The following is a 23,281-nucleotide window of genomic DNA, read 5'->3' on the forward strand; positions in this document are numbered from 1 at the left end:
AAAACCCATGTGATTCAGTCTAGTTTTGTTTTCTGGGCAGTTCAGAAATGTCTTGATCTATCTAATGATTTAGGGAAACAGCTTGTTCTTTGTCAGACAAGGCATATTTCCAGCCAGCTAGCTTGAGATACCTTTAAATTATTTGATCTAGTAGTTTGACAGGACCGAAGAGTTTAACATGGGCTAAAAGGTGAGTGAAGGATACAAATACCTTCACTGATCAACAAATCCCTTACAGTGGGCCACCTGCAAATAGTGCTATAGTCCTTATCTTGTCAGCCTAAGGGACTGCCTCCCCTCTCTACAGGAGGGAGCCTATTTCTTCATTTCCAGGGATGTGACAGAGCAAGGCCAGATGAACAGTGCTTATGAAATAGAAAGAGGAAAGACTATTACGGCAGAGGTCACAGTATACACATTGTGCGTCATCAGGACTTCCAAATTACTTGTATGCTTTTAAGTAAAATGGGTCTAGGAAGACTAGAGCAGATGAAAAAGTGTTTAGTGAACTAGCCAGAGACAGTTACGCAAGAGACTAAGACTTCAAACAGATTTCTACATATGCTCTTGCTTGAACTTCATCCTAATACTTGTTTCTTTATGACAACCCCTATTATTTTTAAGTATTCATCCCACATCTAGCTTATACCTGAGCTAAGCAGACAGAATTGAATGGAACACTGCCCTGCTTAACTCAGTTTTTCTGCTATCCCACCAGGTGTAAATGACTGCACATCTTCAGAACCATAAACACACAGAAAATGGGAGTGATGCCTTCACTGCTTGCACTGATGAAGCCCTGGGGCCTTCTCAGCCCAGGGTACTCAGATCAAGCAGCCATCAAACCACATGACACTGCTAATTTATGTCACTCTCCTCCTTCCCAGCTCTCCACCCTTCATAAAGTCCATCAATATTCCTACTCCAAATTTCCCAGAGACATTTTTACCAGATGTAGACTGACAGCCCTCAGTTAGTGAGGTAAAGCTTGTAAGTATCTCAGTAAAGAGACTGCTGGGATAAGGGAGGGAACTGTTGTGGGTGTATTGTTCCAGTCCCATCATTTCCCAAAACACTGGATGAAATAATAAGTTATTTGTAGTGACACATGACATCAAGGCAATGCTACATAGCAGCACTTAAGAAATGGGTTTGAACCTATGACCTCCCTTTAAGTGAGAAAGTCTTCAGGGAGGCAGAAAGCCCTATCCTTATTCTACTTCTCTAGAAAAATACTTTTTGGGATTTTTTTGGTTTGGTTTGGTTTGGTTTTGTCCAGAATGAAAAAAATGCCACACCTGAACCTCCCTGTTTTCTCTTCCCTTAGAGCTGACCATTCTGGCTTAAAGCTCAAGATACCTCCCCTCCCAAAAAGTCATGGGAGTGATACACCAATTAATTCCACAAGAGATTTTTGACATAAAACAAACCATGTCTGGGCACTTGAACCATTCTCCTCTAATAAGCCATAGTATGCAAAAAAAGTCCATTCCCTATCTGTGTCACACCGTGTTCACATTACATAATTATCCTCTCCCTTTGCCTTGACCTACCTTGGTTAAAAGTAACTGGCCTTACAGGTTCACAGCTTTGATTTTGATACGTTTTCTTTGCCACATACTGCAGCTAAATGCTTTTGTGCTACACAGCCGTCAATCCCACTTTCCTTTGATGTAGGTATGCTACCTGGTTGGATTACAGATTTCCAAACAACAGAAAGTATTTGATGATCAGTTAACCTCTTGTATTTATCCTGGTTTAGAGTATAGTAAAAATTAGGACAATCCAAAGTTTAGAGAGGAAAAAAAAAACTAAACCAAATAATAGATCCTGTTCTTCTCAGAGAACATCTGTTTTAGAGATGCAGTCTAATGCATCTTCTATCCCATCTGCCCCATAGGCAGTTTCTTTTTCCAAAGAAAGAAATAATGTCTTCAACACCAATTTGGGTGACATATCTGGGAGACTAGAAAGTCTCGTGATTGAGCCCTGCTGATGATTTAGACTGCTCTGTGTACAAAACTCTATGCACAAAATGCAAAATCTTGTTTTGTTGCCTCAAAAAGGCAAGAAGGTTTAGAGGCTTAATTAAATACAACCTTTGATCAGCTGTACCCATCTAGACAATGTTGTCTTTAGTGTCACAGATGGTCCCAGTGGTTGGCATAAGCAATGACAATGACATTCATTTCTTTGCACATATGTCCCATGTGAGTCCAATTTTTCAGCTGCCTGATGATTGGAAGTGAAATTCACCCAGAGAAAAGCTGTCCTTGAGACCCACAGGATCCCAAATCCTGTGGAAAAGGTCTTACTGGGTAGGACTAGTTGTATGATCATTTCCGGCTACTATCTAATTTTATCTGTGTGCCACTGATACTGAATGTCATTCTTTTATCATGAGAAACCCTCCACAAACAGGACTAAAAATAAAAAGCAAGATCTCGGAGTTGGCACAATCTGTGCTACATGGACTCCAATTTGTATAGCAGGAACTACAATCACTCTGAGACGTGCCCAAGCCCTCAGGCATCCCACGGGACTTCAGTCACTTGTTTACAAGGTGTTTTGATTTGCAGCTGTTTGACTACTGCGGCATTTCAAGAGGGGGCGGTTTGAAAGGATGTTGTTACTTTGGACGTTGGGATTGGGAAATGTGTATTGAAAAATCACACAAGAAAACAGGCAGTGCTGTCTTTGTTCTTCCACCCTTACATATGAATGACGTCAGTGCTGGGGAAAGGAGCTCCAGGAACAGATCCACAGAATCACAGAATCACAGACTGTTAAAGGTTGGAAGGGACCTTGAAAGATTGTCTAGTCCAACCACCTTGCTAGAGCAGGATCCCCTTATACCAGATCACACAGGAACACGTTCCGGTGGGTTTTCAGTATCTCCAGAGAGGGAGACTCCACAACTCCCCTGGGCAGCCCATTCCAGTGTTCCGTCACCCACCCATCAGAGACCAGTGCTTTGGAGGAAATAAGCAGCAAACAGGTAAATCCCTGGAAATGGAGCCATGCCCTAACCTACCACAGCAGAGTGCCCCATATCTGATCAGAGAGGACTAAGCTCCAGAGGTAAGAAGGAAACTGTCCAAACCCATCATTTTTCTGGCTTTTCTAAAAAGCTTGCCAGCACATAAATCAATACTGTGTCATAGACACCCCCAAGAACTGGGCCAAAGGCCACCACCAGCTCACTTCAAACAGGCCAGCAGCTGAAATGGATTTGGTCACTGACTCAAAGTGATTTAGCAATTTAGATGGGTATTCCATCATTCTTGCTCTCCTGACAAGGACAGTTCCTCTTTCAGAGCTGCATTAAGCTAATGCCCACTTTCTTCTGGGCCCTCTTGGGACAATGGATTCAGATATGCAGAAAGAATGTAAAAATCCATCTGTTATCCAGGGTGAGTGATCTGCACAGCAATGCCCATGAGTGTTTGTTTAACACTGTGGACAGCAAGAACCCTGCTAAGTTGTAATTCGCTGAGAAAGGCAAAGCAAGAAGAGAAAATAGCCTGGCTGTTTTAAAACTATGTCCACCAAGCTGTGTGCATTTTTTTGCTTAGTTAGCTGTTTGCCTACTTCTTGTAGGGTCTTTTCCCAGGCCTAGACTGTTGTTATTGTTTCCAGCATTGGGGTTTTGTATGCATTAATTGACTGTAACTCACATAGAAAACATAGAGCCAAGAGGATATTTACCTTGAAAACGTTTCACCTGCTGCCCTTCTCTCCTTTCTTCTGACTTTTTCAAGTGATGACTGCCTCAAAGTACTATGCACACTTGAAGAAGCATCACCCCTGCCAACCTTGCATACAAGCCCCTTGTCTGCCCAGCACATGCTGGCAACCTAACCACCCATTCTTGGCAAGAAGCAGTGATCTCCTGACTTCCTAGAGGTAAAAAGAGGCTCAGCCTGGAATGTAAAGCACAAAAATGGAAAGAATCAGCTAGATTATAACATGAAAAAATGTTGAGTTTCTAGGTGAATTAGAACTCACCCTGTGTTTGATTCTGACTGATGCTGTTTGGTTTGGCACCAGCAGCTTCTCTGCTGGAGACATGAGTGACTTTAAGCAAGCATCAGAATTAACTAGGCTGGCATTACAGTTCGTCACACTCCCTGCTTTCTGTAGGCAAAGTTAAAGGAGAAATCTGCATTTGCTTTGCACATGCCATTGAAGATCTCGAAGTATAGGACTTAACCTAGCCCATAGGCCACACAACAAATCTGTACCAGCTGGGGTCAGAAATCCTGACTCTCCTTTCCTCTGGCCAGGACACCTTTTCCCTAAGGTTACCTGTGACTTACTGCCATCAGGGACATGCTATACTGTCACCTCTTTGCCATACCTACCAGTTTTAGACTCACTGTTTTTCACCCATAGCAATGGAAAATTGTCTGCAGAAGAGGCTGCTAGAAAGGAAGTTGAAGATTGCTGAAGTCTATTCTAATCCATGGTGTCTATATTTATGCAGCCCTTGTCACAGCAGAGCAGAGAAAATGTCACTGGAACAGTTTTCTTTTTGCCAGCAGGCAAGGGGTTTAAAAAGAGGCGGTATAGCTTCTATTTGATGATGTGTTTGTACAAATGTTTAACTTGCTATTTCACTTTAAAATCATCTTTAATGTTGATTTATATTCCTGGCAGTGAAGTCAGGAGGTTGGCAATCCCATTCCATTTCAGTCTGTGCTCTGACTGAGGCAATAATGCAGATCAAAGAAAGGAAGTCTTACAGCACTCACATTTTATCATCTCGAATGTTTTCAAGTTCTCACTCTGATATTCATGGACAGATTATGTAACTGCTAGATTTATACTTCTGAAGACCAAATACTGAAGACTGAAATGTTGTATCATTAAGAAGCATTTGGAAATAATGGAATTGAAACAACATATCAAGTAAACACTTGACACCAGCAGCACTGCTTTCCTCGAGGTGTCTTGCTCTAGTTTCTTACAGGGTCAGACATTTGTTTTCATGCCATTGAATACGAAATTCAGTGCATGTTATTATACATTCTAAGCCTTGCTTTCCTTCTAAATATGCCAGGCTGATGATTTGGTTGCTTTAATAATCATTAAATATTCAAGAGCTTGAATTCCATCATTAACATTTTACTTAATTGGAGGAAGAGGAAGGAGAAGGAAGCCACAGAGCTTATGTGAATTCTTTAGAGGATAAGAAAAATAGAATGGTTTGGGTTGGAAGGGACCTTTAAAGATCTTCTAGTCCAAATCCCCTGCAATGAGCACATCTTCAGCTAGATCAGGTGGCTCAGAGCCCTGTCCAACCTGACCATGAGTGTTTCCAGGCATGGGGCTTCTACTACCTTTCTAGGCAACCTGTTCCAGTATTTCACCACACATGTAAAAAAATTCCTCCTTATATCTACTCTAAATGTCCCTTCTTTTATTTCAAAGCCATTGCTCTTTCGCCGAGTGCAACAGGCCCTGCTAAAGATTGTCCACATCTTTTGTGTAGTACTGGAAGGCCACAATAAGGCCTGCTCTTCTTCAGGCTGAATAACCCCAACTCTCTCAGCCTGTCCTCACAGGAGAAGTGCCCCAGCCTTCTGATCATTTTTGTGGCACACCTTTGGACCCATACAACAGGTTCGTGTCATTCTTGTGCCAAGGACTACAGAGCTGAACATAATGCTCAAGGTGAGCTCTCACCAGAGTGGAGTGGCAGAATCATCTCTCTTGACCTGCTGGCAATGTTTTTGTTGAAGCAGCTCAGGATCTGGTTGGCCTTTTGGTCTGTCAGCTCATGCCCAGTTTTTCATCCACCCTATCATGAATTGCTATCAACCCTTTCTTCCCCTCAAGAAATGTAGATTTGAATCCACATCTAATATGAATCATGAATCAGATTATACAAACAATTCATGAAGGTTCAAACAGTGATCCTGTGAAGGTTATTCAACAACTTGAAACAGAATAGTTATTTCTATTTTTTTTTAATTGACAAAATCAAAAATCCCACCAAGTATGTGGGAAAAGCTTATTTTCAAAAATGTAAGAATGATGGGGACAATAATACTTTAATTTTGAAATGTCGGAGTTACACCACAAAGTTCCTTGTGCAGTATTCCCAAATCCTTCACAGGCCTGCTCTCAAGCTGGGGACAGAGTGGCTGGAGAGCAGCCAGGCAGAAAGGGACTTGGGGGTACTGGTTGACAGTAGGCTGAATTTGAGCCAGCAGTGTGCCAAGGTGGCCAAGAAAGCCAATGGCATCCTTGCCTCTATCAGGAATAGTGTGGCCAGCAGGAGCAGGGAAGTCAGTACTCAGGACCGGTTAGGTCACACCTTGAGTACTGTGTCCAGCTCTGGGCCCCTCAATTCAAGAAAGATGTTGAGTTGCTCGAACGTGTCCAGAGAAGGGCAACAAAGCTGGTGAGGGGTCTGGAGCACAAGCCCTATGAGGAGAGGCTGAGGGAGCTGGGGTTGTTTAGCCTGGAGGAGGCTCAAGGGAGACCTTTTTGCTGCCTTCGACTACCTGAAGGGAGGCTGTAGCCAGGTGGGGGTTGGTCTCTTCTCCCAGGTAACCAGTGACAGAACAAGAGGACACAGTCTCAAGCTGTGCCAGGGGAGGTTTAGGCTGGATGTTAGGAAGAAATTCTTCACAGAAAGAGTGATTGCCCATTGGAATGAGCTGCCAAGGGAGGTGGTAGAGTCACCATCCCTGGAGATGTTTAAGAAGAGACTGGATGAGGCGCTTAGTGCCATGGCTTAGTTGATTAGGTGGTGTTGGGTGACAGGTTGGACTGGATGATCTTTAAGGTCTTTTCCAACCTGGTTAATTCTCTGATATAGAGGATTGTCCTGGCCCAGGTGCAGGACCTTGCCCTTAGGAGCTTTGTTGAAACTGTTGAGGTTCACACAGACCCACTTTGCAAGCCTGTTCAGAGTCCCCTGGATGACGTCCTGTCCTTCCAGCATGTCAGTTGCACCGCTCAGCTTGGTGCAACCTGCAAATTTATGGAGAGGGCACTCAATCACATTGTCTGTGTCACCATACAGATAGTGGAACAGCACTGGTTCTAGTACTGACCCCTGATGGGCATCACCTGTCACCCATCTCCGCTGGGTATCAAGCCATTGACCTTCTAGATGCAACCAGCCAGACAATTCCTTATCCACTTGCTTACATCTCTTATCTTACAGCTCATTAACTAACTGGTCAGAAAACCATGAAAACTTACCACGGCACCCCCCTTGAGCCTCTTTGCTCATTGCCTTTGCACAGGATCTCATAAATACTGAAAGCCTGTCTAACGCCTCGAGGCCTCTGATGCCGTCGCTGCACCTTCCTTTTTATACAAAAGGGAACAAAGAGGTTAGCAGATGTGTCGAAAGACTATGCTGCGGAGCGCGCCCCGGATCTGCTGCCGGCCAAGGGCTGGAGGCTCATCCTCACGCCGCCGGTGGCTGCGGGGCTCTGCCCGCTCTGCACAGGTTTTTCTGCCGTGAGCCACGCCACTAAAGGGGTCGCGGCCTCCTCGAGGCCTATATGGAGAGAACCGGAATTGGGCCCCGGGTATCAGCAACTAGGCTCCCTGACACTCAAACGAACACGGGCGGCGCACCCATTCGACCGGCCGGCACTGCCAGGCCCCTACCGCGCACCCTAACCGCAACATCCACACCCCGCCCACGGCAGCCGTCAACGGGCACAGGCACCGGAAGCACTTCTCCCGGGCGACCCGGAACTGGTGTGGGCGGTGACGGAGTGGGCTCGTCCGTGCGGCTCAGCGAGGAGCGCCGTTATGTTTCTAACGGTGGCGGCGTGTGAGTGGCGCGGGCAGCGTTAGGAGGCGGCAGGCGCGGGGCGGTCTTGGAGGCGGGTAGGGGGCCAGGCTGCGGCTCGAGCTCCCTTGTCCTTCAGCCGCGGGGCCTGCGCCTCCCGGCGTGCCCTGCGCCGCCGCCTGCCGGGGCGGGGCCGCGGGTCGCGGTAAGCGTATCCCGCTTACCCCGGGGGAAATGGACGCAGCGGCCCCCAGCCGGTTGGGTCTTCTTGTTCGCCAGGGAGGGCGACTGTTGTAGGAGGTGGAGAGCAGCAGGGCCCATGGGAGAAGCCGACGTGGTGTTTGTGGTCGGTGCCGTTAGTAGGATCCCCTCTGGCAAGGTCCGAGATGGGGAGTTTAGGGGAAGCGGAACTTGGAAACCTCAGAAGTGAGATTAGGAAGTTTCATCTCTTGAGTGGAAAAACAGGAAGTTGCTGGAGGGAGTCGGGTGGGGATCGGGGAGAGTATGAGGTGACAAATGTGCCCATCACGTCATCTGGATAGGCTTAGGGTGTGGTGAAGGAACAGTGTAAAAAGAGGTTGGCTGGAAGCTAACGATGGCCTAACAAGAATTGCAGAGTCTGAATGTAGATGAGCAATTAAAAAAAAAAAGTTTGGTTGCTTTTCGTGGGTTTTTTAAATTTTATTTTATTTATGCAGTAGATTTATGATTAAATTCACTGAGATGACAGAAAATAAGTAATTTTCCTTGATCGTGCAATGTGGTGTGTTAGATCAGGGGACCTAAAACCAGCCTGTGGTTAGTCTCACCTGAGTACAGCTCCCTGATCTGGTTCACCATATGGCCACACAGTAGGAACTGGAGCAGGGGTAGGTGTAAGCAAGTAGGGGAGAGTGGGACCGCAGTTTTCACCCACAGTGTTAATTCATACCTATTTTAATTGTGTATTCATCTAGTGAATTCATATTCATCACTGAAGCTTTATCCTGAAATCATCTGGAGGCTGCAACAAGTGCAGTCTGTTGCACTTGTGCTGCATTCGTACAGCCATAAAGGTGGTATGATGGAAAAAAAGAGCAGGCACTAGGAACCACATAGATGGAAGGATTAGGGGCATTTCTTGTGTGACAGTAAATCTCTTTGTACAGTCTCTCTGGGGTTATTGCAAACGGAGGCAGTGGAAAACTCTTTATATGTTGCATATAAAGGAAACAAGATAAAATGATAACTATTTCTTCTTTCTTTTCCTCATGCTGCAAAAAAATAAGTGGCCAAGAGCAAATCTAAGTAAGTGACGTTTTCCTCACCATTTCATTTCTGTTACCACTCTATATCTTCAATTGACTTAAAAAAATTCTGGAGAAGCGTAACATTTTGTAATATAACTCAGAGAATTGCAGTCCTTGACTCTAGCTGCATCCTTTTTGTCCTCCTGCATGTGTGTCTTTTCTTACTTAATTTTTAGTTAAGTACACATTAGTGTGAAAAATCCCCTAGGTTCTAAAAAGGCAGTAAAGGCAGGTTTTGTCTTATGGGCTGTCCTGTTGAGCTGAGCTGTAATATCCAGAGAGCCCTGTGCAGGGGAAGCACACCCCTGTGTTTATGAGTAAAGAGAGGTTCTAAATTATCCTTATAATCTTCCTCTTGTTTACCTTTCATATATTTTAGACAAGGAGGGCAATCCAAGGTACAGCATGGGTCTTTGTGGGCTGGGCTTTGGGCAGGTGCTGTGACCCTTCCTCATAGGCAGGATGCAGAACAGTTCCCTGTTTTAGCATATACATATGCTGATATTCGAGATATGGATGGGGTGTAGTCAGTGCTCTGGGCATCTTGATTTGCTCTGTAGTCCAGCTCAGGGAGAGATGCTACTGGGTTCTGGAAGAAAATTGCAGTTCCTTCAACCCATAAAGAAAGTTGTGTTTTAAGGGTTGGAAAGGAAGGAATATGTAGTTTTCAGCATGCTAGCAGTCTTATATATAGTGTAGATGCATAGAGACAAGATCATATGGAGAGAATGACTTCCTGTTTTAAAGAAGATTCACTAGAGAAATCCAAGAGGCTAAAGTGATACATTTATGTGAATATATTCCACTGCGTTCTGTGCGAGTGCATTACATCTGGTACTGCACAGCCTTGGGACCTAAGGCCTGTGGTACACTTTTTTTAAAGGCTCAGTCCCCAGCAGTGCCATACCAGCCACTTTCTGGGTTTGAAAGGTTTACAGGATGTGTACCCAATTGTCAGGATTTCAAATTAAGAAAGCAATTCCTAAGTATGCACCTGACAAGGAAGAGAGCAGTTTGACATCTCAGTGTTCTAATGTTACCTGTTCACAGAAACAAACGCAGCACAGCAGGATGTTGCTGTGAAGTGAAAATGTAGCTTTTAAAAATTATGTTGCTAATGGTAATGTAGTGATTTCCCCACCACCCCTTCTTTTATTCCTCTGATGTTCCTTTCTCTGTTCTTTGCATAGTCCCATATATACTTCAGGAGTATGTTATCTCCTTTTATTATTTATCCTTCTGTGCTCTCCTTCAGTTTTCTCCCTATGTCCTGATGGCTTTCCACTGTTATTTTCTTCCTTTGTTCCTACTAAAATTTCTTCATTAGGCAGCAGATTTTTTGAACAAGGTGTATTGTTCAGAAAGCACTTAGCTTTGGACACATGGTGCACAAGAATTTCAAAGCCTGGTCACATTGATATCACTGATTCCCCTGGAAAGGGGAAACTGCACAGAGGCTTTGAGGAAGTGGCTGAGGTATAGGAGGAGTCTGTGAGGCTACTGGTGCTACTTATCACACCTGCAGTAGCATACAGGAGAGGACAATAACTGAGGATAGTCCCTAGGCTGCACTTGGTCAGCTGGTCTGTAGAAATCCATTTTTCTGTATTTTTCTGTCTATTTTGAACTCAACAGTAAATGAGATTGCAAAGGTGAAAAGGGAGAGCTGAAAGAAATACACTGGTCAGAGGTGCACAAGTGAGGATGAATGGATGTCTCTTCAAGGATAATTTTGACACACCATTTTGTATTAGAAGCAGGAAAATCCGGCAAAATTAATTGAATGCCCACATGGAGGAATATACCTCTATACCACAATGGAAGAGAAAGACATAATTTACAGACTGGTTAAAGGGTTTGACCTTACTTTTGAAACTTCAGAAGATGCCCTGTGTCTGTCTGGGAAGCTGTGGGGATCTCAGCATACCTCCAGGGTGGGGTGGCTTTTTCAGTCTTGTGGCTTGCGCTGCTCCCAAGGACATTGTAGCTGCTGCCAGTATGCACCACAAACTGAGACCCTTCCAGTGGGGAAGCTGGCTCCTGTGGCTGGGACAATGTCAAGCCCTGTATCTGTCGCGGCATTGACAGTGCCAAAACCTCGTACTTCTCCTTTTGCATGCCTCTTGTTACATTCTATCTGCTTGTTCCTCTCTGCATGTGGAAGTGATAGTCCGTGATACAGTGTTATCTACAGCCCAACCATGCTGAAGTACCATCATCCTTCCTCTGTTGCCATTATCTTTTAAGCCATAGTGACTCAGTTGTATGCTGGTATTTTTTATTCCTTTTTTCCCTTTTTTTCTTCTCCTTTCCTGTTATTATTTTATGAAGAAGCTACTTCTCTCTGGGCTTATATTCTGTCCATTTGACCATGCGCTGGCAGGCAGTGGTGGGCTGTTGCTGTGAGCCTGTGCACTGAGACAGACATTCTTTATGACTTCAGGTACATTCTGGTGAGGATGCAAAGTGCAGCTGAGACGGGCTATTGTTTCAACATCAGGAGACTCCGACTGCAGGAAAAACTGGTCCTGCTGAGATACGATCCCATCGGTAAGAGCTTAGGGAAGAAGTCAGCCTGTATAAGCTTCTCTGAGTGTGTTGTGCAAAACATTTGAATATAACAGGATTTTTCCAATCTAAGCAGACTATGTCATAACATGTTTCATATTCGGATGACTGTACAGTTGCTGTTCATCATGACACTCCAGTGGGAAGTAAATGTTACCCTCATTTTACAGATTGTTGCAGTGAAACAGTAATGACTTGCCTGACACATCGGAGTCTTTGATGACAGCCATGCCACATGTCAGTGGCAAAGCAAAGTGACACAAGAGTTCTTTCATTCTGTTTCTTTGTGTGGTTTGTTAGACAGCGCTACCTACCACAAGCAGCCACAAAGAATGCATCAATAGAAGTGTCCTGTTAAGCTGCCATGGTTGCTCTTGACAATAAATTTTAACAAAATTGTTTAAAAAATGGAACTCTAAAGAAATAAACACAAGTTCTTCCACCTCCAGGAATGATACCACTCTCCAGATGAGTTTATGGGTCTTGTATGTTCCTCTGGTCCTTGCAGATTTTCTGTTTATGAATCTGATTTGTTGGAGGGTTTTATAGCACTTGCCAAGCTGCCTTTTGTTCACTGAGATTTTTTGGAAGGTGACTAGAAGCTCAAGTTTCTGGGGGAGAAGCCAGTATGTAGTTAACCTAAAAAGCTTATTTTGAGGAAACTTAGCTTGGCTTTGTTTAAATTCTAAACAGAGCATGGTGGAATTAGAGCAAAACCCCACTTATTTAAATCTGTAGAAATGTATTGAGCATCTCAGTAGTTACATGCTTTAAGCTTATTTTTTCTTACAATTTTATGTTCTTGTTAGATGAGTAACCTTTTCATATTGAGATCTAACAGTACAGGAACTTTGGGGCAGTTGAGAGGAACCACTGGAGATGCAGCCTGCTCTCAGCAAAGCACTTAAGCTGACAGAGGTTGTAGCTCTCCTTCTGAATTTCATCAGAGATCAGTGGGATTGTTTTCTTGAATAAGAAAAGTTTAAATTGATGCATTGAAACAGTGTGCAAAGTGATCCTCCAGAAGCTCCACAACTCGTAGGAAATGTGAAGAGCGGAGAGCTCAGGCTAAGTAGTGCTTCTGTTGCAGAACCTGTAGTAGGTTGTTGAAGTATGAAGTTGGAAGTAATTAAAGGAAAAAAAGCTCTGATCTTTGTAGTATAACACAAGCAAAAAAACTGATGCGAGAAAGTGGTGCATGTGTGAAGGGAAGTAAATTTGAGTCTAGATACCAACTCACATCAGGAATATGGTTTTGGATCCATTTTCACTTGGCATGCATTCTCACCTTATGTTTTGTACTTCTTGAAAACCTGGGATCTCCCCAGAATGAAGCTTTTTGGTGAAGTAGCAGCAGTAGTGCCCAAGTTTCACTACCTCCCAACTCCAGCTACAGCATGTGTTACAAAATTGCAATGTTTCTTAAAGTGAAACTTTTATGTGGAGGAAGAGATTTTGTTCCTGCACGACTGCTCTTGCATAGTTTTCTAATGCATTCATACAATGAAGTTTAATCCAGTGGTGGTGCTTTTCAAATATCTTCTAAAGCTTCACTTTTAAATTTTATTGTATTTTTTATTTTATATTTATTTATTTTAAGATTTTATTTTGCATTGGCTATGCTTAACTGTAGCAGAACTGACTTTGCTAGCATCTGAATCAGGCACTGGAGGTCAGTTTGTGCCTTACTGAGAGATCCACTTAGCTAACTTTTCAGTCAGTTTTGAGAGACCTACTAGATCCAGCTCATCTGTAGTTGTTTGGGCTCTGAAGTTGAAGAGTAGTAGAAAGCAGTAAGAACCTATTTTTGTCCCTACATTGAGCAGCTGTGACTCATAATAGTCACACAGAGCAGCTGTTGAATGTTTTCAGCCACTCAAATCCTCATACTTATTCTCACAGAGGTAAAATGGACCTCTTAGGAACTAAAAATTGCATGTGGTAAAGTGAAAGCACTACTAAACTCATCCAAGAGTCAGTTAACAGCAGTGCTGTGCCAGTCAGTTGCTCCAATCATTTAAGCAGCAAAGGCAGCCAGGAGAAAGGGACGTAGGGTCACTGAATTGCATCTGAGCACTTCAAGCTTCTTAACAGAGCCTGTTTTTTTCCTATAGCAAAACAACGTGTCCTCTTCACAGAGAAGAGAAAAATCCGCTCTATCTGAACAATGACTGGACTTGATTTATGCGTGAGGAGAGGACGAGCAGGGGGGAGGACAGGGTGAACACTGATTCAGAAATCGAACAACATGGTCTGAAAGAGAGGAAATGAACTGGAATCACCATCTCCTGTGATTTGAAGGCCATTGTGAATAAAACAATGTAGAGAGAGAAAATTCTTAATGTCTGGACATAGATCATCACAGTAACATTTATTTATCTTTTGAGTTATTTTTACAGTACTCAATTAAAAAAATTAAATAGCAAATCCCATTGTCTGTGTTTTCCATTGTGAAACAGGCTGTAATCTTCAAAGGAACCATTGTTTTATAAGGCAATAAAAATTAACATTTTCCACAGCAGGAATTCAATGACAGGATTGCAAGTTTTTCTAACCTACCAGCCACAGATTCAACAGTAGTGACCACGAGTTGTTGTCATTCGTTGAAGGGGTAGTGTTGCACTGGCTTATTCCTAGGCAAGGAAGAACCAATGGGCATCTGGTGAAATAAGATTGAGCTTTTGAATAAGCTATGACCATGGCTAAAAGGCTAAATTATTTTCAGTAAGGCAAGTAGAATGGATTTTTCTCTCCTGGGTTTTTGTCAGGCATGAAGAAAACAGCCAGAGTAGTTCTCTGATGGTTTTGCAAGTTTTTCTTAATTGGCTCACCTATGTTTAGAGCAATGTGGCTAGAAACATTTTTCAAAGTCTACCTCAATAGCAGTGTTGTCATCTTTTCAGTTTGAGGGATGTTCCACAGCCTGGCAGAATCACAGAGTGCAGTGCTGCAGCGTGCATCTCGGGCGTGTGGGAAGAGATGGGGCAGGGTTCGATGCTGTGCTTTGTTACCAGCCGAACACTGGCCGTGGTGGCTGCAGCTGAGGACTGAAGTTGTTTCAAAGCTCACATTCTGTTTCACATGCTGGCATCACACATCAGAAGTTCTGGTAAAAATTACCACCCTCCAGACATTTTGCTGTAAATTTTGTGTTCAGTATAGCACATTGTGTGGGATGGCTACAAGACCAGTGGTTTTTTGTGGGACCAGAAAGACCTGCTGTGCTGTGCTCCTACGACCCACCACCACCACCTTATCTTACTGTTGTAGAACAGGAACTAACAGGATTCCTCAGGTAAGAAGCAGAGACTTTCCTGGTCTTTCCAGTTAGCAGAGGAGAACCTCAGTGCAGTCAGGAGAATAACACTGTCTGGGAAAAGATAAAATCAGTACATTGAGCTAGACAATGTCAATTAGAAAAGGTCCTGAGGCAAATCCTTCCTGTAAGGATATGAAGATTGTGTCCCTGATGCCTGTACGCTCACTGATGCGACACAGTTGGATTTCCTGATCATTTCCTCCATGGGCAACTGGGGATAGTAAGCCAGGTAGAAGGCCAGTGCTCCCACAAAACTGTCTCCAGCTCCCTAGAATAAAACAACAAACAAATTTAAGGCTACTTGCCCAGGGACACAATTCAGGTGCATTTACTGGAAAGATAAAAAGTTGCAGCACTGACTGCAGGAGTCAGGAAATCGTTCAGGGACTTCTATTCACTTTTCTATGCCTGGGAAATTCTGCCATGTTAAACTAACACCACGATACTTGTCTTTGTGCCCAGCTCTTGAATCAAGGTAAACACCATAATATAGCTTAAAATTCCAGAAGAAGAAATGCAAGTATGCTACAGTTCAGAAAAATGCTGTTATAAACACTGCTTTTGAAACTTCCTGTTACTGGAGTGCCCAATTTTGATTTCTCAACCTGAATGTTTCATTAAAGCTATTTTTCTCATTTAACTTCTGTTTTTCATAAAGGGCAGTGGTAGAAGGGACAGAGAAAAGGGGAAAAAATAAGTCATGTGGCCTGTGGTGTCTGTGCATTCCTAGTTGCAGGACAATACATTTTGATGCCTCCAGAACTTAGCTGCTGTTCATTAAAAAGGTCCCACTAAGGAAGGTCTATGCTGTGTCTATCACACAGACCACTCATTCCTGAGTTAAGTGCTGCAACCTGTGCTGAGTTTGACTGTGGGGGTGTGGAGAACAGTGACATCAACATGGAGCTCTGGCAGTGTGGCCTTCAGGCTGCATGTCCTCAGGCCGATGTGTCTCCCATGGAGAACCGCCCTATGCTCCGCCCGCACTCCATGCAAGCCCTCGGCAAGCAGGGCATACGCTGGCCATGCCTGGCTTGCTCAGCCCAGGTTCTGCTACTTCTACTCTGATAGCAGGGAATGACAACTGTGTGCTGCTTGAGTGATTTTTAGCAGTAACTTGGTTTTTGATGTTCAGTGCTCTGTAGCATTCCCAACAACTGTCACAATGAGTAATTTTTAATTTGGTTTGCTCATTTAATTCCATAGCATCATTTCCCCCTTCTCCTGTAAAACTGGCTTGAATTCTAAGGCCAGACTGATAACATTTCTTATTGGTACCATAAAACTGGTTCTTAGGTCTCCTTTTTTAAATCATACTTTTATACCAGTAAAAGTATTATGCTGGATGCTCTGGTAATATCTTATTTCACTCAAGAAACCAGCATAAGGACTTGCCTCCCCTGAGGGATTTTGCCTCCGTAGTTAAATAAGCCCCAAGAGTCATGAGAGAAGAGCAAAGGGCCTGGAAAATGTTAGCTAAGATAGCTGAGCAAAGTTTCTAACTGGAAGTCAAGGCTAGGAAGTAATTTTTCAACTCCGATTTCTAGAGGTGCTCAGTGTTAAAACTCCTTCCCCTAAAATCAGCTGCATATAATACCATTCTGGCACTTCAAGAGTTGGTAATGTTACAAGCAGCTGACAGAGCAGAGCAGCATGGCAATTGCAAAGGAACCCTAAAGGGGGTGAGTACAGGATACCAACACCCATGCCAAGCCTTGTGTCTCATTGCCCAGCCCTTCCACAGCAGCTGTTTGCATTGGTGTTCCCAGTCAGGAAACTCCATGCTTAACTCTTGCTTAGCCTAAAGTTTGGACATTGTCTTTCATCACCTTCCCAGTGGGGTAGAGTGGAGTAATTTGCTACCTGGCAAATTAAAAGTTAATCAGTGAAGCTGTACCCTGGCATGCAGCTGTGGCACCACCTGTTTCAACAGTTCTGTATCCCTAAGCATGTGAGGGGCAGGTGAAGGATTTTATCAATTTTTGGTGGGCCTTGGTCTCTTTTCTGGTTTCCAGAGTGCTCCTACAATGGCAGGTGGAGCAGGAGCAGGTGACTGCTAGTTAAGCATTGCCAGTGTCTTTTGTCTGATGCATAATACAAAAATTTCTGGCCCATCTCAGAGTCTATAATCTAATCAGTGCAGGATTAATTATTAAAGCCATTTTGGTGTGGCTATTACCAACAATTTCAGCAAGCAGCTCTGTTATGCTGTAGCTCTAGCAGGAAGAATGCATCATTCTTTCATCAAATATTTTTCATAGTGATCACTGCATAGTGGAAGTGGCCAAATATTATTTTAATGAGGAACACTCAGAGTATCTGGTGACAAACAGCATAAACTATTACCCAGCAGCAGCATGGAGCAGAATACTGACTTTTAATTTTTGCTTGTTTGTTTGTTTTAATGGAGGTACCTAAATACCGCCCTAAGTAATTGCTGCACTGTTTGCTACTGGAGCAAAAGAAGACTAACCATCAGCCAGGCCTTATGTCCCTGCTCACTCGAGGGGGGCTAGAATAGATGATCTTTAGAGGTCTTTTCTAACCCAAACCATTCTATAATTCTATGGTGAGATGGAACTTCAGTTTTTCCTTCAAGATTACCCCACCTGTCCACTTTTGGGTGATGCTCTGAGGTAGTTACAGCTGTAGAGCTCCCTTGTGGGGAGGCTGAACTATATTAAAGGACTACAGAGTTGTAAAAGGGGGTGAAGAGCAGGCTTCCATGTGGAATGGGAAAAGGCCCCCTAGTATTTTTGCAAGCAATAAGATTATGGGAGGATTGGAGAGTATACAGAAGGATTTGATGCCCGTAAACTTTTGCTGAAATCCTTAATTGCCATACATAGACCAACACAGTATTTCTAAAGCTCAGCCTCTGCAGACTCCAAGGGTAGCATAAACTCGGTTGTGGTAAGTAAATGTCTGCATGTGTGGTGTTTTCAGTATAGGAGCTACTACACTGAAACCAGTAGCATGGATCAGGGTGATTATTTAGATACCCTGTTCAAACTTGCTCCTGGTCTGTGCAGACATGAGTGGTCAAACAGAGAGCACTAGCAGAACTGATTCAGCTGCAAGGCTGGCTGCCGTAAGAGGTATTTTCAGCCTGCAGAAACAGACAGACCTTCCCTCTTTGGAACTGTGGATTAAACTGCACAGAAAAGGTCAGCACAGAGCAGAAGGCACAAGGCCAGAGTAAAGTCAAGATTATGTAGACTCTGGATTAGCAAATACTAAGTTTAGATTTAGCTGGTTCAAAACCTGATATATGAAAACAAACAAACAAATAAAAGACCCCAACCAACCAAGTTACTTTGCAAAATTTTGAAAACAACCTGTAAGGTTCATTTATTCTGCCCATTGACAGAACACAGAATATGTAATATTTTACATTCTTCAACATTTGTCTTCCAGGAATCCTAATGCATTGCAGACTTTGAGATAATCCTCATATCATTGAGTGCCTGGAGACAATTCATTCCATAATTATAAAACTATAACTTAAGTTATATTACCCAAGAACTTTTCTCTAATGTAGGAGATGCCAGTTTGTATGAAATAAATAGTTGGATAAAACCCATTTTAGTTCTAAAATGCAAATGTTACAGTTTTGACTAAGTTCTATGGTTTTGAAGTGGTTTTGAAGATCTGTTTATATTCTATGCCACTAGTCTAGAAGGTCCTTGTTTTCCTGTGTGTCTGGAAAAGGGCATTTTTGTTTGTTACAATCCAGCACTGATTGGGATTCTGTGCCTCCAGAGAAGAGAAAACCCACAAAAACACTTCTATTTATACGTTAGCTTTTGCTAGTCCTGATTTGTCAGAAGCTGCTTCACAACTTTAGTATAACTATTTTTATACACTGCTGCCCTGAGAAGCTTTTTTAAGGAAAGTGCTTTGTAAGTGGAAACTATGCTGTTCAGGTCCTTCCAGCAAGGGAAGCATTTTTCAATCAATCACGGGTAGAGTAATAGGATGCATTTCACTTATACATTAAAATGTCTTGTTCACCAAAAAAGTTTCGAGGCCAAGAGCAACAGTTCATGGTGTTGCAGCAGTTGCACTGCCTTGCTGCACAGCAAGCTCTTGTGCAGCTTTTGCAGGCTGAACTCTTTGGCAAATGTAATGGCAGCCATGTAAAAACAGAAGTAGGGCTCTGGCTCCTGAAGGCTGGCGTTGTTCCTGAACCTCAGAGAACTTTTGAAGTCACGTACACTCTGTGTATTCCACTGAATACATGGTAAGAGCCTATTATCAAGTCCTAGAAGGAATGATGTGTTGTGTTGTGAGAGAAACATGAGGCATGCCTGTGATAAATTCTTCGTTTAGTGAATAAATTGAAACATCAATCCAAAAGCTGTCAAAAACTGCATTCTAATGTAGAATCAATGATTCTGCTTGCAATGGTGCCTATAGTTTCCCAGGAGCATTGACAGCAGTGTACACACAAATGAACGAAGCCTGAGGAATACACTGATTTAGTGCACTCTAAGTGCACGGCAATGCAGATGCCCAGCTCTGTCAAAGGAATTTGGCCTTGGAGAATTCCTGCTGTATTTATAGCACTCCATAACCATGTGATACTGGATTATGTTAAAAATGTTATCTCTCTGTGTCACATCTGCTCAGTGTTCCTTGCTGTACTCCTGCCTACACTGTACCCGAACTACAAATGAGCCCTATGTACCACAAAAACATCTGCCAGCTCACCAGCCATTCCTCTTCCATGGGAAAATCCTGTGTGTCCCTGCAAGAATCCCTGGGCATCCCTGGGCTGTGTTTTGATGAAAGGTTACTAGTGGAATGGGAGAAACATTTTCAGCCTTCAGACACTTGTGCCAAGATGGTCTGTGTCTCAGCTAAGAGATAATTTCAGCTGAAATACTCAAGGAGTAAAATATATCTTGGTAACAGTGGTTGAATCAATTATGCATGTTACATTGTTTTTCTTTATTTTTATGACTACCTTCTTGAAACATCCCATGTCTATCCTCTACGTGATGGAGAATGGTTTATTTCTGGAAATGTTACTGGCTGCTTTTTGCCTTTTACTTTTGACATTTATTTGCCTGGGTGATACAATTTTTAATTTTTTTAAAAGAGTGACTAGTCTATTCCCATGGTCACTGATCCTGTGTGGAAGGTCTGCTATCTTTGTAAGGCATCCCACAGACACTGGTGGGGCTCTGCATGGCTGTGCTGAAGGGAGCAGACCTGTGGTCACAAACCTCTAAAACCTGAAATATTTGAAAATTACATAGAGGTTACTCCTGTATCTGTGCATAAGGTTTTGAGCCAGAACAAAATGGTAAAAAGTCCGTAACATGGAACTACCAAATTTTGCAGTAAAAAACAAATTTGAAATCAATAGCAGGGCTCTCCTTTTTAGGTCCAAGTCTGGCTTTTTGTGCAGACTAGAGAGCACTGCAAAACTGCTCAGGTTGAAAATGAAGGAGAACTACTTGGAGAAGCACACTACACCTTTAAGGTCTCACAACTCCATTACTGTGCCTTATCTGTATTCTGGTAATTGAGAGTTTTTGCAGTCTTGTCACAAAAACAAGCTAGAACATGTTACCCTAAGCCAAAGGAACATCTGTAGGACAGAAGCCATGGTAGTGGCGTTCATCTGTTCCTTTCTTCTTTACTTTCCCCAAACACACTGTCCAGTGTGGTCTGCACACTCCAGACCAAGCCCGGGGGAGCTGTTGTGCTGCTTTCCCACAATATCCTTCTCCCAGCCATGTGCAGAAGGCCATAGTCAGTAACTGTTTAACAATGGCAGGAGGTGTAAGCTAACACATTTTGATTTGCATTCCCTGTAGGTTGACTGTGCACTCTTAATTCCAGTGATTCAGATGGTAGTTTCACGACAGACAAGCCAATCCATGGTTATGTGACTGCTGAAAGGCTCAGCCTCCACTAATTTTTATCCTTGTCTCATGTTCCATGCCCTCCCCTACATCAGATCTAGCCACGGTGTGGCCAAGCAGTGAGGCAGGTCAGTTCTTTGAGCTGTCTGAAGACTGAACCAGCCAACAGTGACCAAGAAATATTAGTATCCACTCACATCAGCAAGCTGTTGTATTACCACATGATAGCTAGTCCAGTGCACAGGAGAAAGAGGTTAGAAACACTCCTTTCAGCAGCAGCAGCATCATCTTGCTTTGGTTTAAACCAACTGTGAAACCTCTCCTTTGGTCAACACCAGGCAATTAATTAACTCAGCTGTTTATGTGAGTCCTAATACTCAGGCTCCTCCTTCTCACAGGGAAAGCTGTCTGTTTCTCTTGTCCCCCTGTACTCTTAGGCTTGGATCAGAGGAATGAGGGAATGATCACACTTCCCTTCTGTACCATTTCCAGACTCTGTTTTGGGAAGCTGTGGGAAGGAGCAATCCCTGACTTACTTGCATCTATGTTGTGCTGTACTTCCACAAAAGTGCATGGGGAAAACTTCTTGCTTGCTTACTCTAACTGAACAAGGGCAGCATATCATCTGGTCCTGCACATGCCTTGAGAACTCAGAGGTAACCAGACTACACTCATTGTAGGCTATCAGTTGGAAAACATCAAAACCAAAGGACACCACACAGTGCTTCGCATCAGCCGTAAGGAATTTTTACCCACTTCCTGACAGATTTCCTGATGGTTCATTAACAGTGATTAATCAGCCTGACCGTTAACCCCCTGCATTCCTGAGAGATTATTCTCAGTATAAGGCCTCCTGCATGCATTTTCTTTCCTTTCTGAAACACCCTCCTACATTAAGTTATTCACTGTTTCTAAAAAGATCAGCAACAAGCATTACGGATGCATGAATTCCCCTGAAAAGTTATCTGGTTTGGGGTGAAAATTGGAAATAAAACACAACATCCACAACTCTGAAATCTTTAATTTGTAGTTCACATAGAAAACACAGCTGAAAGTATCTAGAGATCTGGCAATATCACACAGTCCTGCTTTACATTTCAAAGCCCTTATACAGCATCTGCTTTGAAGGCAGGTACTAGTGCTGTCATTTCACATGATGGGAGATGAACCCATATCAAGATCAAGAATGTTAGGAACATCCACTTTGAGACATCTGTGGGCTGCATCCAGAGCTCCTGATCTTTCATGGTCTTTAATGGGAGTCACACAAGCTACCCATTCTTCAACACTGACACACTGCTTGGGAACCCCAGACCTGAGGTATCCAACATTAGTATGGGATCTCTGCAAGGTGCCCACAGCTCTGTTAGACTTCTATTCAGGACCAACAGAGGAATTCTCACTTGGTTGTTTACAACAAAAATACTGCAAGATGTCTGTGAGATGATGGCTTTCTCTTAGTGCACACTGATGAAATCTGGGAGGGAGCACAGGAGAGCTTCATTCTAGCAGGTAGTAATACTCCAGCATATCACTCAGCACCAGGGAAGAAAGTTATTCTGTTTTACACACTAAGTGCAGAAAGCCAACAAAGTATTGACCCATAGGGAGTACTCTGCTGAATCATCAAGACAATTCAGTCTGGTGATGTTCGTATGAACTCCTTTCAACTCCAGACAGCATTAATGAGAGGTGGTGAATTTATTTCTTACACATTGGAGTAAGAACAGAGCACCAGGAACTCCACACACTGTTCTGAAAACAACGGATCCATGCTGCAGAACCTCTGAGATTCCTGTCAGCCAAACATTTCTCCACTACTCTGATTCCTATGCTACTAGAATGATAGATATTTTGGCAAGGAGTATTTCAATTTAGGAGACATTTCTGTGTAAATTTTCAGTTTAAGCTTCAGTATCTAGGTATCCACTTCTTCCTAAGCAGCCTTGGTCCTGCTTCTCCCCAAGCAGATTTGATATCTGCTTCTTCCCTGGTTTCACACTTAAAGCTATGATTTGTGGCCTTTTATTTGTTCTGAAAGTTTATACCTCACAGAGAAACTCAAAACCAGCAGAGCAAACCCTCCAATTGTTTTTCTTGTGAGAGTGCATATAGAAAACTTAAGTTGTACACAACACAGTAGTGGAAAACTCTCATTAGCACTTCAGCTCCATAAAAAACACTCCAGCAGCACTCTTGCAAAGAAGGGCACACACACCAGTATGTGTCAACAACAATGAAGCACGCAGACATGGCCACTACCAGAAGTAAGATGGACTTTCAGTTGAACATGCTACCTTTCCCAAAGTTTGAACTTGCACAGAACCAGAGTCATAGCTGAAGCTCAGTGCTAAATATAGCAGCTCCTCAGAAGGCTGATATGTACTTCTCAAACTGGTTTATCAAGTCTCAACAACATGAAGCTACTCTTCTACTCTAATCAAAAGCTTCGCTTATCTCACTTCCT

At 43.2% G+C, this 23,281-nt stretch overlaps 2 protein-coding genes across 2 annotated transcripts in view; one reads left to right on the plus strand and one right to left on the minus strand.

Annotated features, from left to right (window-relative positions):
- Nucleotides 1-7,725: 7,725 nt before the first annotated feature.
- MRPL33 (mitochondrial ribosomal protein L33) lies at nucleotides 7,726-14,037 on the plus strand. Its single transcript, XM_054398745.1, has 4 exons — nucleotides 7,726-7,804; nucleotides 9,031-9,049; nucleotides 11,495-11,601; nucleotides 13,734-14,037. Exons 1-4 carry the CDS (start codon nucleotides 7,783-7,785, stop codon nucleotides 13,781-13,783), a joined length of 198 nt encoding a protein of 65 aa, XP_054254720.1. The 5' UTR covers nucleotides 7,726-7,782; the 3' UTR covers nucleotides 13,784-14,037.
- Nucleotides 14,038-15,032: 995 nt separating this feature from the next.
- The window catches only part of RBKS (ribokinase), a 73,562-nt gene continuing 65,313 nt past the window's right edge, over nucleotides 15,033-23,281 (minus strand). Inside the window, exon 8 of the mRNA XM_054398530.1 lies at nucleotides 15,033-15,206. Within this exon, the coding sequence (XP_054254505.1) occupies nucleotides 15,033-15,206 (174 nt within the window). The remainder of the gene's footprint in view (nucleotides 15,207-23,281) is intronic.

This window comes from Indicator indicator, chromosome 2, assembly GCF_027791375.1.
Source record: "Indicator indicator isolate 239-I01 chromosome 2, UM_Iind_1.1, whole genome shotgun sequence".
NCBI lineage: Eukaryota > Metazoa > Chordata > Aves > Piciformes > Indicatoridae > Indicator > Indicator indicator.

What these genes read in the sequence shown, in the direction of transcription:
- MRPL33 (XM_054398745.1), top strand. Translation starts at nt 7,783, where the DNA reads ATGTTTCTAACGGTGGCGGCGT. An exon ending in GCTGAGATACGATCCCATCG is followed by an intron (nt 11,602 to 13,733) that starts GTAAGAGCTTAG and finishes TTTTTCCTATAG; the next exon opens with CAAAACAACGTGTCCTCTTC.